The following is a 15,004-nucleotide window of genomic DNA, read 5'->3' on the forward strand; positions in this document are numbered from 1 at the left end:
CCCACCGCATGATTTTTTTTCCAGCACTCCTCATGGGTCAGGTATAGGAATATAGGATGCCAGGGGCTGTATTGCTATATTATTGCAGATTTGCCAGGTGACAAGATGTCAATGGATCAGGGAATTGAGAGAGCTGTCAAGATGTGACAAATGCTACAAGTAGGCAGAAAAATAATCTTGCACAGTGACATGTGAACAGAGATTGTGATCTTCTAATGGAGCAATTAGAGAAGTATTGGCAGAACAGTTATAGCCATCTCCACTCATGGGTCGGAGGCTTCTCATGCTAACCTGACTACAGAGTTCTAGCAGAACACCATGAGGGTCGCCATCGTCTCTCCCATGACTTGTCTCTTTGGGGGCACTCTCAACTGTATAGTTTGGCAGTTCTGATGTGAACAGGTCATTTTTTCTATTTCAGCTAATTCTGGTATGAAGCGTTTTTTGTTTTTTGTTTTTTTTTTTTTAGTTTTGCTCTTGTTGCCCAGGCTGGAGTGCAATGGTGCAATCTTGGCTCACCACAACCTTCGCCTCCTGGGTTCAAGCAATTCTCCTGCCTCAGCCTCCTGAGTAGCTGGGATTACAGACACGTGCCACCACACCCGACTAATTTTTTATTTTTAGTAGAGATGGGGTTTCTCCACGTTGGTCAGGCTGGTCTTGAACTCCTGACCTCAAGTGATCTGCCTGCCTTGGCCTCCCAAAGTGCTGGGATTACAGGCGTGAGCCACCACGCCTGGCAAGTTTTTAAGAAGTGCTTTCAACAGAAAATTGGAATAAAATTAAATTTTTTTTTTTCAGTTTCAGAATTGCCAGAAACAGAATTCATACTTTGAGCCTGCAAGAGTCTGGCTTCAGGGTTTTGGTTCTTAGAGTTTGCTTGGCAACCCTACTGAGTCCTATTCTTTTTCTCTCCCTAGACTCAACTGCTCAGACTTCTAACTTGGTTAGTTTTAGGTGGGTCCCTCTGCATTCATATGCTGGACTTCTACCTGGAAAGGAGTTCTCCTGCAGCAGGATGTGATATGATCCCCAGTGTATTAGTCGATTTTCATGCTGCTGATAAAGACATACCCGAGACTGGGTAATTATAAAGAAAAAGACATTTAATGGACTCACAGTTCCACGTGGCTGGGGAGGCCTCACAATCATGGCAGAAGGCGAAAGGCACGTCTTACATGGTGGTAGACAAGAGAGACAATGAGAATCAAGCGAATGGGGTTTCCCCTTATAAAACCATCAGACTTATTCACTACCATGAGAACAGTATGGGGGAAACTGCCCCCCATGATTCAATTATCTCCAACAGGGTCCTTCCCACAACACGTGGGAATTGTGAAAGCTATAATTCAAGATGAGATATAGGTGGGGACACAGCCAAACCACATCACCCAGTAGTCCTTCCTGGGCTTACAAATCAGCCTACGCTTGTCTTGCAGCCATCTCTTGTGCCACCATGTTGTTTCTGGTTTAGAGTCTTTGCAATTCCTACTTTCACCTTGATCAATTTCTCTCAATCCCCTATGACTTATCTGAGAGATGTCCCCAAATCAGCATTTTTTAAAAAAGGACTCAACCCAATGTCTTCACCTGTGGTGTGCCCCAACCTCTTAGACGGGATCTGCTCACGGCTAGTGTCCTCTCTTATCCCAGAATTGAGAAGGTCTCTTTCCGGAGCAAGTTTGAATGACATTAGATGAGAAAAGGAGGAAAACTCTGAAGACTCTTGAAATGAAAAGGAGGGGACAGGGAAGGTACAGAGGCAAAGATAACTAAAACTAAAACGGCTTCTCTGTCTGTACCTTTCATTACTGGGTGACTTCTTACCAGTGTGAGATGCTTCCTACCTCTATGGCAATAATAATGACTGATTTGAGGAAATAATGCAATAATGACTTTGAGAGAGTAAGAACACATTTATTTACTAACTTCTGCTTGTCAGGTGTTTTTATATACATCCCATTAAATTTCTAAAATTCCTTTATTGGGTAAGGATTTTTTTTTTTTTTTTTCTTAAAGGCAATCCCAAAGCTCAAGAGCTAAAGTCAGAGAGTGGAGCCCAGATTCAGAGACTGGCCTTGCTGACTCTGAAGACCCTGTTTGGTCCCCAGGACTTCATTCTGTCACCTCCACTTCTAGCCCAGATCCTCTCATTTGTTTCCACGTATCTTCTGTGATTTCAGTTTGCCCAATTAAACCTGTTCTGAGTTTTTATTTAAAAAGATACCCTCTCTGATTTAAGAAGAGGCATAGGAGACACAATCCTACTGGTGCCTACTGGTCACAGTTTCACAATTCAATACTGCAACGTCATCATAATTCAAAGCATTGCTGGCTTGCTAATTCACTTCATTAACAGTCCTGCCTGCATAAAATACAAGGCAAATGGGAAATAAACAAATCCTTGGACAGTATAATACATTCAGAAAGCACAGAGGGTGATGCGTGGAGACTGAACTAGAGGGAAGTGGGAGGGAAGTGGGAAGGAAGTGGCGGGAGAGATAAATTCTACCAGGATTAAGAGGGACTTTTGTAAGCCCATGTGTACTCTGCAGGCAGTGTTTTTAGAAAGGATTTCTGAGAAATATTGGAGAATTAATTATGAATCTGTCTTGTTTATTTCTTTACCTTTATGCCTTCCTATCCCTCACTTCCCACATCCAATCTCCTAGGAAGTCCTGTCAGTCTTGCCTCTAGAATGGATCTCAAATCTGCCCACTTCTCTTCCTGCCCATGGACACAGGTGTGGTGAAGTCTCCAGTTACACCTGTGTCAGATCTCCTCTCTGGGGACACAGGAGGGTGGCTCATTTCTGACTCCCACGTTACAATCAGGTGGGGCACGTGACCAGCTCTGGCTAATGATGCATTGTAATTCTGGTTCAAACATTTGGATACAGGGCAAGACCTTCCAGCATGTTCTTCTCCTGCCACATCAATTATGGAAGCAGGTTATTGAAATGAAGGTGCCACAAGACTGAAGCAATTTGGATCCCTGTATTAGAGTTCTCTAGAAAAACAGAAACAATAGAGAGATAGCAAGAGATTTATTACGAGGGATTAGCTCCCATAATTAGGGGAGGCTGAGAAGTCCCATGACCTGTCTTCTCCAAGCTGGAGCCCCAGGAAAGCCAGTGGTGTAGTTCAGTCTAAGTCCAAAGGCTGAGGAGACTTTGATGGAAACCGTGGGGCTAACAGTATAAGTCCCAGTCTGAATATGAAGGTCCTAGAACCAGGAGCACCGATGTCCAAGGGCAGGAGAAAACGACATCCCAGCTCAAGAAGAGAGAGTGTACTCACCCTTCCTCCACTTTTTTGTTCTATCCAAGTGCTCAGCAGATTGGATGCTGCCCACCCACATTGGTGAGGGCAGCCTTTACTCAGTCTATTGATTCAAATACTCATCTGTTCCAGAAATACCTTCACAGCCACACCCAGAAATCATGTTTTACCAGTTATCTGGGCACCCCTATGCCCAATCAAGTTGACACAGAAAATGAACCATCAAAAGCCCTAAGCCACATGGAACACAGCTGCCCTAGACGGGCCTCCAGACATAGAGTGGGCATTTCATCGGCAAGAAACAAACCTTTGTTTTATAAAGCAATTGAGAGCTTGACATTGTTTGTTATCACATCATAGTCTATCCTATCCCGACAAGTAAAAGGAGTTGCCATCAGCTCTCTCCTAGACTCCTGCAGAAACCTCCTAACTTTTTCACTTCCTCTCTTGCCCCATTTCTCCTCATTTCTCTGCAATCATGCCATGGCTCTTCAGCCTGGAATCCTATTATCTTTTCATTTCCTTAGATAATCCAGGCTGCTCCCATTTTGGAACCATTGCACATTTATTTTTTTGAGACAGGGTCTTACTCTGTCACCCAGGCTGGAGTGCAGTGGCCCGATCATGGCTCACTGCAGCCTTGGACTCCTGGGCTCAAGTGATTTGCCTGCCTCAGCTTCCCAAAGTGCTGGGACTAGAGGTGAGCCACTGCGCCTGGCCTGCACACACTTTTTCCTCTGCCTTGAATGCACTACCCACTTTGTTTGGATCATCCTTGGGTGTCTCCATCTAAATGACACTCCCTTGGAGGCCTCCTCTGACCCCTCAATGTGAGTAGAGACCTACTCTTCTGAGCCACCTACTCTGGTTCAACCATGACCAATCACAGTTCGTAATTCCATATTCATTTGTGTGGTTATTTGTTGATTGATGTCTTTCTCCTTAATTAGACTGCAAGCTCCATTAGGGAATGAGACCATGTCTATTTTCTCTTCCTCTCTGTCCTAAATAACCTGTGTGTGGGCCCAACCCATATTAGGCTATCAATGAATACCTTCAGGATGATGAAATAAATGCATTAACAGCAAGTCAGAGTTGCATATATATTTTTTAAGTCTAAGGAAAGAGATAGTTGATTTTTTTTGAGCACTTAATATATGTGATGCATGTTACAAGTGGTTTACATTGTTTTCTTAGCATATATATATATCATGGCAATAACACTATGAGGTAAGCACAATTATCATTGATTTAGAAATATGGAAGTCTATTCCTGGAGTGGGTTAAATAACGCGCCTATGTCCATCAGGCTCATTAGGCAGGCTGACTTTGTAACCCATGTCCTTAGCCTGACTTTGGATTTTTTTTCTTTTGTTCCACTTCCAGTTTTCAAAGTTTATAAAACAAATAGCACCAGGCCAGTATATTGCAGCTATCAGAATAATCAAAGGCCAGATTTGTGTTCATTATGGAGAGAGTTAATGATCTCCTATGTCTGCATATTTTCTACCAAAGAAAACATCCTTTAAAAATGAACGCGACCGGGCGCGGTGGCTCAAGCCTGTAATCCCAGCACTTTGGGAGGCCCAGGCGGGCGGATCATGAGGTCAGGAGATGGAGACCATCCTGGCTAACATGCTGAAACCCCGTCTCTACTAAAAAATACAAAAAATTAGCCGGGCATGGTGGCAGGTGCCTGTAGTCCCACCACTCGGGAGGCTGAGGCAGCAGAATGGCGTGAACCTGAGAGGCGGAGCTTGCAGTGAGTCAAGATGCACCACTGCACTCCAGCCTGGGCGACAGAGCAAGACTCCATCTCAAAAATAAAAAAACAAATAAATAAAAATAAAATAAATGCAGTGATTAAAACTATTAAATTACTTGTTCATTGTAAATACTAACCTCAGAACAGGAAAACCTGCCAGTATAAAGTCCCCAAAGGCCAGGAGCGATGGCTCATGCCTGTAATCCCAGCACTTTGGGAGGCTGACACGGATGAATCATCTAAGGTCAAGAGTTCGAGACTAGCCGGAGCAACATGGAGAAATCCCGTCTCTACTAAAAATACAAAATTAGCCGGGCGTGATGGCAGTTGCCTGTAATCCTAGCTACTAGGGAGGCTGAGGCAGGAGAATTACTTGAACCAGGGAGGTGGAGGTTGCAGTGAGCTGAGATCGTGCCATTGCACGCCAGCCTGGGCAACAAAAGCGAAACTCCATCTCAAAAAGAGAAAAAAAAAAAAGTCTTCAAAATAGAGTTCTTTTACTTTTGACTTTACAGCATAAGTTTTTTGTTTTTTTTTTCATTTAGACCCATCAGAGGTGAAAATATTAATTTCCTTTTCCATGGAGAAATCCAATAATGGAGTAAAAATCAGACTTCATTTGGACACACTTTGTCAATTAAATCTGATTTTTGTTAACAATATCTTATAAGCTCTCATTTTAAATCAATCTTTTTAAAAATCTCTTTCATGAAACAGCACATACCTGAATGAGAAGTCGCTCCAACTGACGGAGAAATGCAAAAATCTGCAATATGGCATTGAGTCTTTCTCTAACAAAACGAAAGGGTAAGTTCTACTCTTCACATTTAATTTCCTTTTACAACAAGGGTTTTATATTCAGAATGTTTGACAGTGTCTCTGAAGTCATTTGGAATATGAGACTGTGTTCACTCTCAGGCTTTCCATTGGGTTCTGAAGCTCCTGTTAATGAGCATGATGGACCCGGGGCCAAACAACGTGCACCAGGGTCAGACCCCGGCAGTGGGACTCAACTTATTTGTCCCTGGATCCACATTTGTTAAAAATATCATGTAGGGGCCAGGTGCGGTGGCTCATGGCTGTAATCCCAGTGTTTGGGGAGGCAGAGGCTAGAGGATTGCTTGAGGCCAGGAGTTTGAGACCAGGCTTAGCAACATAGCAAGACCCCCATCTCTACAAAAAATAATTAAAATTGGGTGGCATGTGCGTGTAATCCCAGCTACTCAAGAGGCGGAGGCAGGAGAATCGTTTGAAACCAGGAATTCAAGGTTGCAGTGAGCTATGATGGCACCACTGCACTCCAGCCCAGGGGACAGAGCAAGACCCTAACTCTAAAACTAATTTTTAAAATTAGCTGAATGTGGTGGCTCAGGTTTGTAGTTTCAGCTACTCAGGAGGTTGAGGAAGGAGAATTGCTTGAGCCCAGGAGTTCAAGGCTGCAGTGAGCTATGATTGCACCACTGCGTCCAGCCTGGGTGACAGACCGAGATCCTGTCTCTAAAATCAACCAAAAAACTCCTCAAAACACCATGTAGTTTTACTGGCTCAACTTTTATAGGCCCTCAATCCTTTTGAGAACGTGATACGTATTCTGAACGCTATCCTAGAAAAATACACACTTGTACAAAATTGTGCTTAGAATTTCAGCAGGTGAACGATTTACCCCCAGTCTCAGCTGTGACACTCCCTCAGCTTCCCCTGCGCTGCTTACAATCCTAGATTTTAGAGGGTTTGCTACATCATCTCCTTCAAAAAAAGGAAATCCAAGTGCTCCAGGCCTCATCTACATGGAAGAGGCACTGGTGGCCTGAGACTCTGAAGTTAGAAGCACCATGTTGATTGTTCCTAGAAGGCGCCCAGTCCAATGGTGCTGGACAAAGGATGTGTGTGTGTCGGGCAGGGACACGAGGTTATGCCTGTAACCTCCCTGAAAGGAAGTAATCCGAGTTTCATCTTGCTTTATGCTTGCCTGACAACATTTGAAGATGGTTCAGGATAATGTAAACGCCCAATGGTTTCACCTTGCCCACTGCCTAGACAGAACCGATTTATCAAGACAGGGGAATTGCAATGGAGAAAGAGTAATTCACGCAGAGCTGGCTGTGTGGGAGACCGGAGTTTTATTACTCAAATCAGTCTCCCTGAGCGTTGGATCGGGGATCAGAGTTTTTACAGATAATTTGGAGGGTAGGCGCTTGGGAAGTGGGGAGTGCTGATGGTCAAGGTTGGAGCGAATCAGGGAGTTGAAGTGAGTTTTTCTTGCCATCTTCTGTTCCTGGGTGGGACGGCAGAACTGGCTGAGCCAGATTACGAGTCTGGGGGGTGTCAGCTGATCCATCCAGTCTAGGGTCTGAAAAATATCTCAAGTACTGATCTTAGATTTTACAGTAGTGACGTTACCCCCAGGAGCAACATGGGGAGGTTCAGACTCTTGGAGCCAGAGGCCGCATGACCCCTAAACCGTAATTTTTAATCTTGTAGCTAATTTGTTAGTCCTGCAAAGGCAGACTGCTCCCCTGGCAGAAGGGAGTCCTTTCAGGAAAGGGCTATTATCAATTTTGTTTCAGAGTCAAACCATGAACTGAATTCCTTCTCAAAGTTAGTTCGGCCTACACCCAGGAATAAACAAGGACAGCTTAAAGATTAGAAGCAAGATGGAGTCGGTTAGGTCTGATTTCTTTCATGTCATAATTTCCTCAGTTATAATTTTCAAAGATGGTTTCAGTAAGCGGTATTGCTGATTTCCACATGCCAATCTTATACAAGGAAGACCCAGTGAGCGGTCTTCCTGCCTTCATGTTTTTCGCTTTCTCTTCCTAATAATAATTCTCTTTCTCTCAATCTCTCTCTCTCACACACACACCTCTTCTTTTAATGTTAGAAACAGTGTTTATGCAGCTGCCTCTAATCCATTCCTTCCCTTCCCTGGGGGTGTTGGAGTTTGACCTGGGGATAAAGAAACCAAGGTAGGTAAACTGGTTTAACCTGTTTCTCCACTGAGCCTCTGGGTAAATAGACTAATGATATTTGCTTAGAGGAAAAGACGCATCCATTGAGTGTCCCTAGCAGGCTGATCTCTGGCTGAGGTCCTGCTTAAAGTTAATGGAATCCAGGATCCAGGAGGCAGGACTGCTTGGAGAATGGCTCAAAGGCTGTGGAACTCCCTGGGTCTAAAAGAGAAGCCGTTTCGTTGAACAATTTAAAGGTTCCTGCTGTGTGAGGAAGCCCACTGACCTCACCTGGAAACCTCACCTACTATCCTGGGCCATGTGCAAGTGGGAAGACAGGACTGGGGTGTCCACCCTTGATGTCCTAAGCCTGCCTCTGCTTTGTCTGAGTCTGTTGACACAACCAGAAATTATGTTTTACCAGCTATCTGGGCATGCCTGAGCCCAGTCAGGTCGACACAGAAAATGAACCATTGCAAGCCTTAAACCACACGCAGCACAGCTGTCCTAGACGGCCCTCCAGATACACAGTGGGCATTTCACGGGCAAGAAACAAACCTTTGTTTTGTAAAGCAATTGAGAGCTTGGCGTTATCATATCATAGTCTATTCTATCCTGACAAGTAAAAGGAGTTGCAATCTCTCTGCTACAGTTCAGCAGAAATCTCTTAACTTTTTCACTTCACCTCTAGCCCCATTTCCCCTCATTTCGCTGCAGATCTTTGAAATTATTAGGAAAGCTTGATACTGGCTAAGATCTCTGATTTGAGTTAATCGATTCGACAGCAGTCCAGTCCTGTATGTTAGCTCCGTTTCTCACAGAAGGATAGCCCTATTAAAATCCTTGTTTTCCGGGCCGGGCGCGGTGGCTCACACCTGAAATCCTAGCACTTTGGGAGGCTGAGGCGGGTGGATCACCTGAAGCGGGGGAGTTCGAGACCAGCCTGACTAACATGGAGAACCCCCCCCCCGCCCACTAAAAATACAAAATTAGCTGGGCGTGGTGGCGCATGCCTGTAATCCCAGCTACTTGGGAGGCTGAGGCAGGAGAATCTCTTAAACCCGGGAGGCAGAGGTTGTGGTGAGCCAAGATCGCGCCATTGCACTCCAGCCTGGGTGACAAGAGTGAAACTCCGTCTCAAAAAAAAAAAAAAAAAAAATTATTGTTTCCTTTTCCTTAAATTCCAACTAGCGGGCCTTAAGCTTGCAAGGGGAATCCACGGTGCTGTATATCTTCCACTGACCCCACTCAATCCACTTTCACCCTCATAGCTTTTCACCCCCCGTTTCATCTCTGCCTGCCTTTTCCCAGGGAGGTTGACGTACGTGGAACTCACCAATAGGTTCTGGGCTCTTTTGCCATCCGGTTTTTCTTTGGACCAAGGAGGAGCATGAAAAACAGTTCAGAAAGACGGAGGTGAAAGACCTTCCCCGGGACCTTGAAGCTGGCGGAAGCCTGAATAACTCCTCCCTTCCCAGGCCCAGTACCAAGACGCAAGGCCACTTACGTCATCAGCGTGCGTCAGCAAGATAGCAGAAGCAGGAAGAGAGCTGGCCTGAAGACCCGGAGAGAGGCCGACCGGGTACCACGTAGCAGTTACATCAGACTGAGACACTTCCCGTTTACAGGAGACTATAAAACCCCTGCCCGTCCTCATTTGGGGATGACGCCATTTTAGGCCTCGGCCTGTCTGCCGTCAGGCACTGATTAAAACTGCCACTTGCTGCACACTGCATTGTGTTGTTTGTTGGCGTTCTCTCAGGGTTCGAACCAATACAAGAGCCTTGCAGGAGGAAGGAGAAGAAACTCTTGTTTTTGGCGTCGTTGCAGGTTAACTACATGCTTCTCTTTCTTTTTTCTTAGAGACAGAGTCTCACTGTCACCCAGGCTGGAGTGCAGTGGTGCGATGTCGACTCACTGCAACCTCCGCCTCCCGGGTCCAAGTGATTCTGCTGCCTCAGTCTCCCCAGTAGCTGGGACTACAGGCGCATGCCACCACGCCTGGCTAATTTTTGTGTTATTTGGAGAGGCAGGGTTTCACCATATTGGCCAGGTTCCTGACCTTGTGATCTGCCCGACTCAGCCTCCCAAAGTGCTAGGATTACAGGTGCGAGCCACCGCGCCCGGCCTGTGTGTGTGTGTGTGTGTGTGTGTGTGTGTGTGTGTGTGACAGAGTCTCACTCCATCGCCCAGACTGGAGTGCAGTGGCGCGAACACAGCTCACTGCAGCCTTGACCTCCTGTATTCAAGCGATCCTCCTGCCTCAGCTTCCTAAATAGCCAGTGACACAGGTGCATGCCACCATGGCTGGCTAATTTTTTTTTTTTGTAGAGATGGGGTCTTTCTGTGTTGCCCAGATTGGTCTCAAACTCCTGGGTGCAAGTGATCCTCCTGCCTTGGCCTCCCAAAGTGTTGTGTTTACGGGCACATGAACCCAGAAAATCTAAGACAGGTGTCAGTTAATTTTGAAAGTTTATTTTGCCAAGGTTGAGGATGCGCCCATGACACAGCCTCAGGAAGTCCTGACAACATTTGCCGTAAATATTTGGGGCACAGCCTGGTTTTATACATTTTAGGGAGACATGAGACCTCTGTCAGGCCTCTGAGCCCAAGCCTGCACTTCTACATCCAGATGGCCTGAGGCAACTGAAGAACCACAAAAAGAAGTGAAAATGGTCGGTTCCCGCCTTAACTGATGACATTACCTTGTGACATTCCTTCTCCTGGATAATATGTCTCCGGAGCTCCCCACCGACCCCTGCCTGCAAGAGAACAACCCCCTTTAACTGTCGTTTTCCACTACCTCCTAAATCCTATAAAACTGCCCCCACCCCATCTCCCTTTGCTGACTCCTTTTTCCGACTCACTCCGCCTGCACCCCGGTGATTAAAAAGCTTTATTGCTCACACAAAGCCTGTTTAGTGGTCTCTTCACACAGTCACCCAGGACAACATCAATCATTATATGTAAGAAGTAACTTGGTTTAGTCTGGAAAGGGGGTGACAACTTGAAGCAAAGGCAGGAAGACTCGAAGTATGGGGGGAACTTCCAGGTCACAAATAGGTGAGACACAAATGATTGCGTTCTTTTGAGTTTCTGATGAGCCTTTCCAAAGAAGGCCATCAGATATGCATCTATCTTAGTCAGGGGAGGGATAACTTGGAATAGAATGGAAGGCAGGTTTGCCCTAAGCAGTTTCCAGCTAGAGTTTTCCTTAGTGATTTTGGGGGTCCAAGATATTTTCCTTTCACATTTCACCCTTTTTCTTTTTTAAAATCTTTTGGAGAAATGATTTAAAAAAAAAAAAGTATCTGGTCTCAGGTTTCATCTGATGTTTCATGGCTAGGATGGTTTATTCCCAGATGGGTAGGCCCCGAAAGTTCGTTTTACCGGGTTGCAAAGTCTCCTGTCCTGTGAAAAGAAAATTAGGGGGAGGAAGGGGGGAAAAAACAACAAACAAAAGAACAATCCTGGAAAAATCGATATAGGCCACATTACTCGGAAGTCCATACATTAGTAGGTAGGTATGAAAGTGGTTTATGTATGTAAATTGGTTGCTGTTATTTTCTTCTTAAGTTTAAATTGTCTGGTTTCAGTTCTCATGGTTTGAAGAAAGCACAGCTTAGATTTTAGTGACTCCAAATTAGGAAAAATGGAAAAAAAAAATTGAAAACATTATTTTGAAGACTTGCAGCCAAACAAAATTAGAATTTGGTCCAAACTGTAGAAAATAATAAAAATGGAAAAGAAAACATTAGGCAAGACTAGAATCTAACACGTGTACTATCGTTTTGAAAAACAATTTTTTTCTCTCTCCAGTTTCCCATATTACTAAAGACAAATCCTGGTGGCACTGGTTTGCTTATTATACTTGGCCTAATTATTTGTATATAGTGCAGCATGAATAATTATTTTTTACGTAGTTTTTTAAATTGGCTTTCCTGGAACTCTGTTCCATAGACAGAATCTCAGATAAGACTTTTTAAAAGCCAAGCCCAGCCATGGATTTGTGCCATCAAATACTTACTAGTTTTGTGAATTTCCTCTCTCTCGAGGTTCCAAGTTTAACCTGGAGGTTCTGTGCCTGTCAGAAAGTGACATTCTGTTTTTACCACAGGTCAGAAACCCTGTACAGGGACTGTGTACACAAAATTTGAGGCCAGTTTTTCCAAGGGCTTTATTGGCTCCATAAGTCAAGTTTGATTCTTTAAAGGAAAGCACAGCATTCCAGTCAAAGCCTTGGTAAAATAACCAGTTTCTCCACTTGTGTCCTGTTACAAATGAAAACAGATTCCTATTGCACTTATGCAAATAACTGTATTGCCATAAGTTAAGAATATTCACAAATAGTTTCCTAATTCCAGAGAAATCAGTTAGAAACAAATATGCTCCAAATTTTGTTCATGGGAGTATACTAAATTGTTAAAAGCTGTCAATGGCTCAAAAGAAATGTTTTAAGAGTCTGAAAAACAAAACAAAGGATCAGGAAACATTTTAAGCAAAAAGTCAAAAAGATTGGTTTAGTCCATGCAGTTAATTCCTGTGTTTTGCTTGATACTCATGAATATATTAGCTCTCCATGAGTTCTGAAAGTTTCTCCTGCATTCTGATATCACAATCTACAAAGTTATTAGAAAACTGCATTTAAAAGCACCTGCTGAAGCTTTATAGCTGATTATAAAACCACCCTCTAAAGAGGAACAGAACAAGACAACAATTGTCCATGGATGAAAAAGAAGTTTTAAGACAGCCATGGTCAAAAGACACAATTGACAAGAAAATTTGTTACCCCTGTGGCACACAATGATTATAACAATTATGATTATTACTGATAATATACACTAAGTTAAATCAGAATTACAGGAGTTTCCCATAATTTTGGAACACATATCAACAACATATTTATATAAATACAGCCCTAAGAAAACTAAATACCACTTTATATTTGACAATGCTTCCTGTATAATTTTTATACCAAATAAGCCAAATTATGTCATTTTTTGGACTTTAGGGAACCTAACGTCTTAAAGGATTAATTAGATTAGAAAAAGACATAATTTATAATTTGATTTTAGAAAGTTTGTCATATATCAAAAGTTTAAAACACTTAATATTACAAAATAGGATTATAAGTCATTGTGAAGTCATTTATTTCACCAAAGTGATAATTCAAGTATTAAAAAAAAAAAGTGAAAACCTTCATTCTTTGTGAGAAGAGAATTAATTTTCTAAACAACAAGCCCTAATGAAAACAGCATGAAGCCAATTACATTTGTTCAAAATTTTGTAAACAGTCTATAAAATTTAATCTTGATTATAAAATATAACTTCCACAAGCCTTTTATAACCTTTATAACCTTTATTAAGGAGTTGGTTAATGCTTCTAGAAAATCTTGTTAATTTGACACAGGGATCCGTATACTGGTTTTGCATCAGTGTGCCTTTGACACTAATGATTAATTTATAGAGAAACTGAACTTATTTTAACTTTCAAAATCGGCCCTTACGATCTTATGGACCTACGTCTTTCACAGCAGTCCCTGGGCCTTGAGGCGTTGAATAGCTTTAATTTCTTGCCCTGTATCTCAGGCATGCAGTTTATTTTGATTGGCATCTTGTATGGGGCCTGAAGATAAGGCTTTAATTGCTATCAGTGTTTAAGATTTAGCAGGACTTGATGTCCTTTTCAAACCCAGGAGTTAAAGCCCTGTCGCTCAATGTTACAAGGACTTTAAAAGCATATACAGGGGCCAGGTGCGGTGGCTCACACCTGTAATCCCAGCACTTTGGGAGGCTGAGGCAGGCAGATCACCTGAGGTCAGGAGTTTAAAACCAGCCTGGCCAACATGGTGAAACCCTGTCTCCACTAAAAATACAAAAATTAGCCAGAAATGGTGGCGGAGACCTGTAGTCCCAGCTACTCTGGAGGCTGAGGCAGGAGAACTGCTTGAACCTGGGAGGAGGAAGTTGCAGCGAGCCGAAATTGTACCACCGCATTCCAGCCTGCGTGATAAGAGCAAGACTGTCTCAAAAAAAAAAAAAAAAGCACCTACAAGAAGATACATGGATGTAATAACTTTAATTAAAAAAAAATTATCACTGAAACTTCTTTTATTGGAAAATTCCCAAATATGAAACATCTATAATTTAACACAACTTTATATTATAAATTATGACCCGTTTGTCTGCAAGTATTTATCCCATTACATTTACCTAATTATTTATTTTAATAGTTTACCTAGATTACCTAAAACTGTGATAGTCATGATTTAAAGTTATGAAATCACCATTGCAAAATTATAACTGAGACCGTGAAAAAATTTTGACTTGACTCCATCTTGCTGTTAACCTCCAAGCTGTCCTTGTTCATTCCTGAACACAGGCCAAGCTAACTTTGGGAAAAACTTAGTTTACAGTTCAGCTTTGAAACAAAGATGATAACAGTTCTTTCCCAAAACAAACCTCTTTATTGTCTGTGGACTAGACTGCCTAAAGCCACAGGATTAGAAGTTATGATAATCTTACTAAATTTGAGATACAGCTGTTTTCATTAAACCCATATCAATGTCTTACTTATTAAAAATTACACAAGCAAAGATCATTCTGTTTGGGGCTGGGTTTACAGTTTTGTAACCCATGCCAAATTTTGACATCTCATACTATTTGGCAAGGATAAGTATGAAATTGCTTGATTAATAAATGCAAACAAAAATGTATGCTGGCAATTCTTAAGACACTTATAATATTACTTGACCAATAATTTTAAAGCCAGCTTATTTATTAAAGATTTTACTTAAGTTATATAACCTTTAAAAGCATGTGACTAGTCTTTTCTTTTTTGGTATTTGATTTAAGCACTTTAAGCCAATTAATTAGAGCTCTTTTATATATTTTTAGTAGTGAAACATTGTGTACACAACACCTAAATACATATAAAGACATATTAGGCATGCCGATGGAAGTACATTTTATAGATTTATAACCCCACCCCCTTTTTCCTATTATAGACT

General features: G+C 42.6%; 1 protein-coding gene across 1 annotated transcript in view; it reads left to right on the plus strand.

Annotated features, from left to right (window-relative positions):
- The window catches only part of ST8SIA6 (ST8 alpha-N-acetyl-neuraminide alpha-2,8-sialyltransferase 6), a 122,084-nt gene that overhangs the window by 45,208 nt on the left and 61,872 nt on the right, over positions 1–15,004 (plus strand). Inside the window, exon 3 of the mRNA XM_030818469.1 lies at positions 5,764–5,853. Within this exon, the coding sequence (XP_030674329.1) occupies positions 5,764–5,853 (90 nt within the window). The remainder of the gene's footprint in view (positions 1–5,763; positions 5,854–15,004) is intronic.

This window comes from Nomascus leucogenys, chromosome 9, assembly GCF_006542625.1.
Source record: "Nomascus leucogenys isolate Asia chromosome 9, Asia_NLE_v1, whole genome shotgun sequence".
NCBI lineage: Eukaryota > Metazoa > Chordata > Mammalia > Primates > Hylobatidae > Nomascus > Nomascus leucogenys.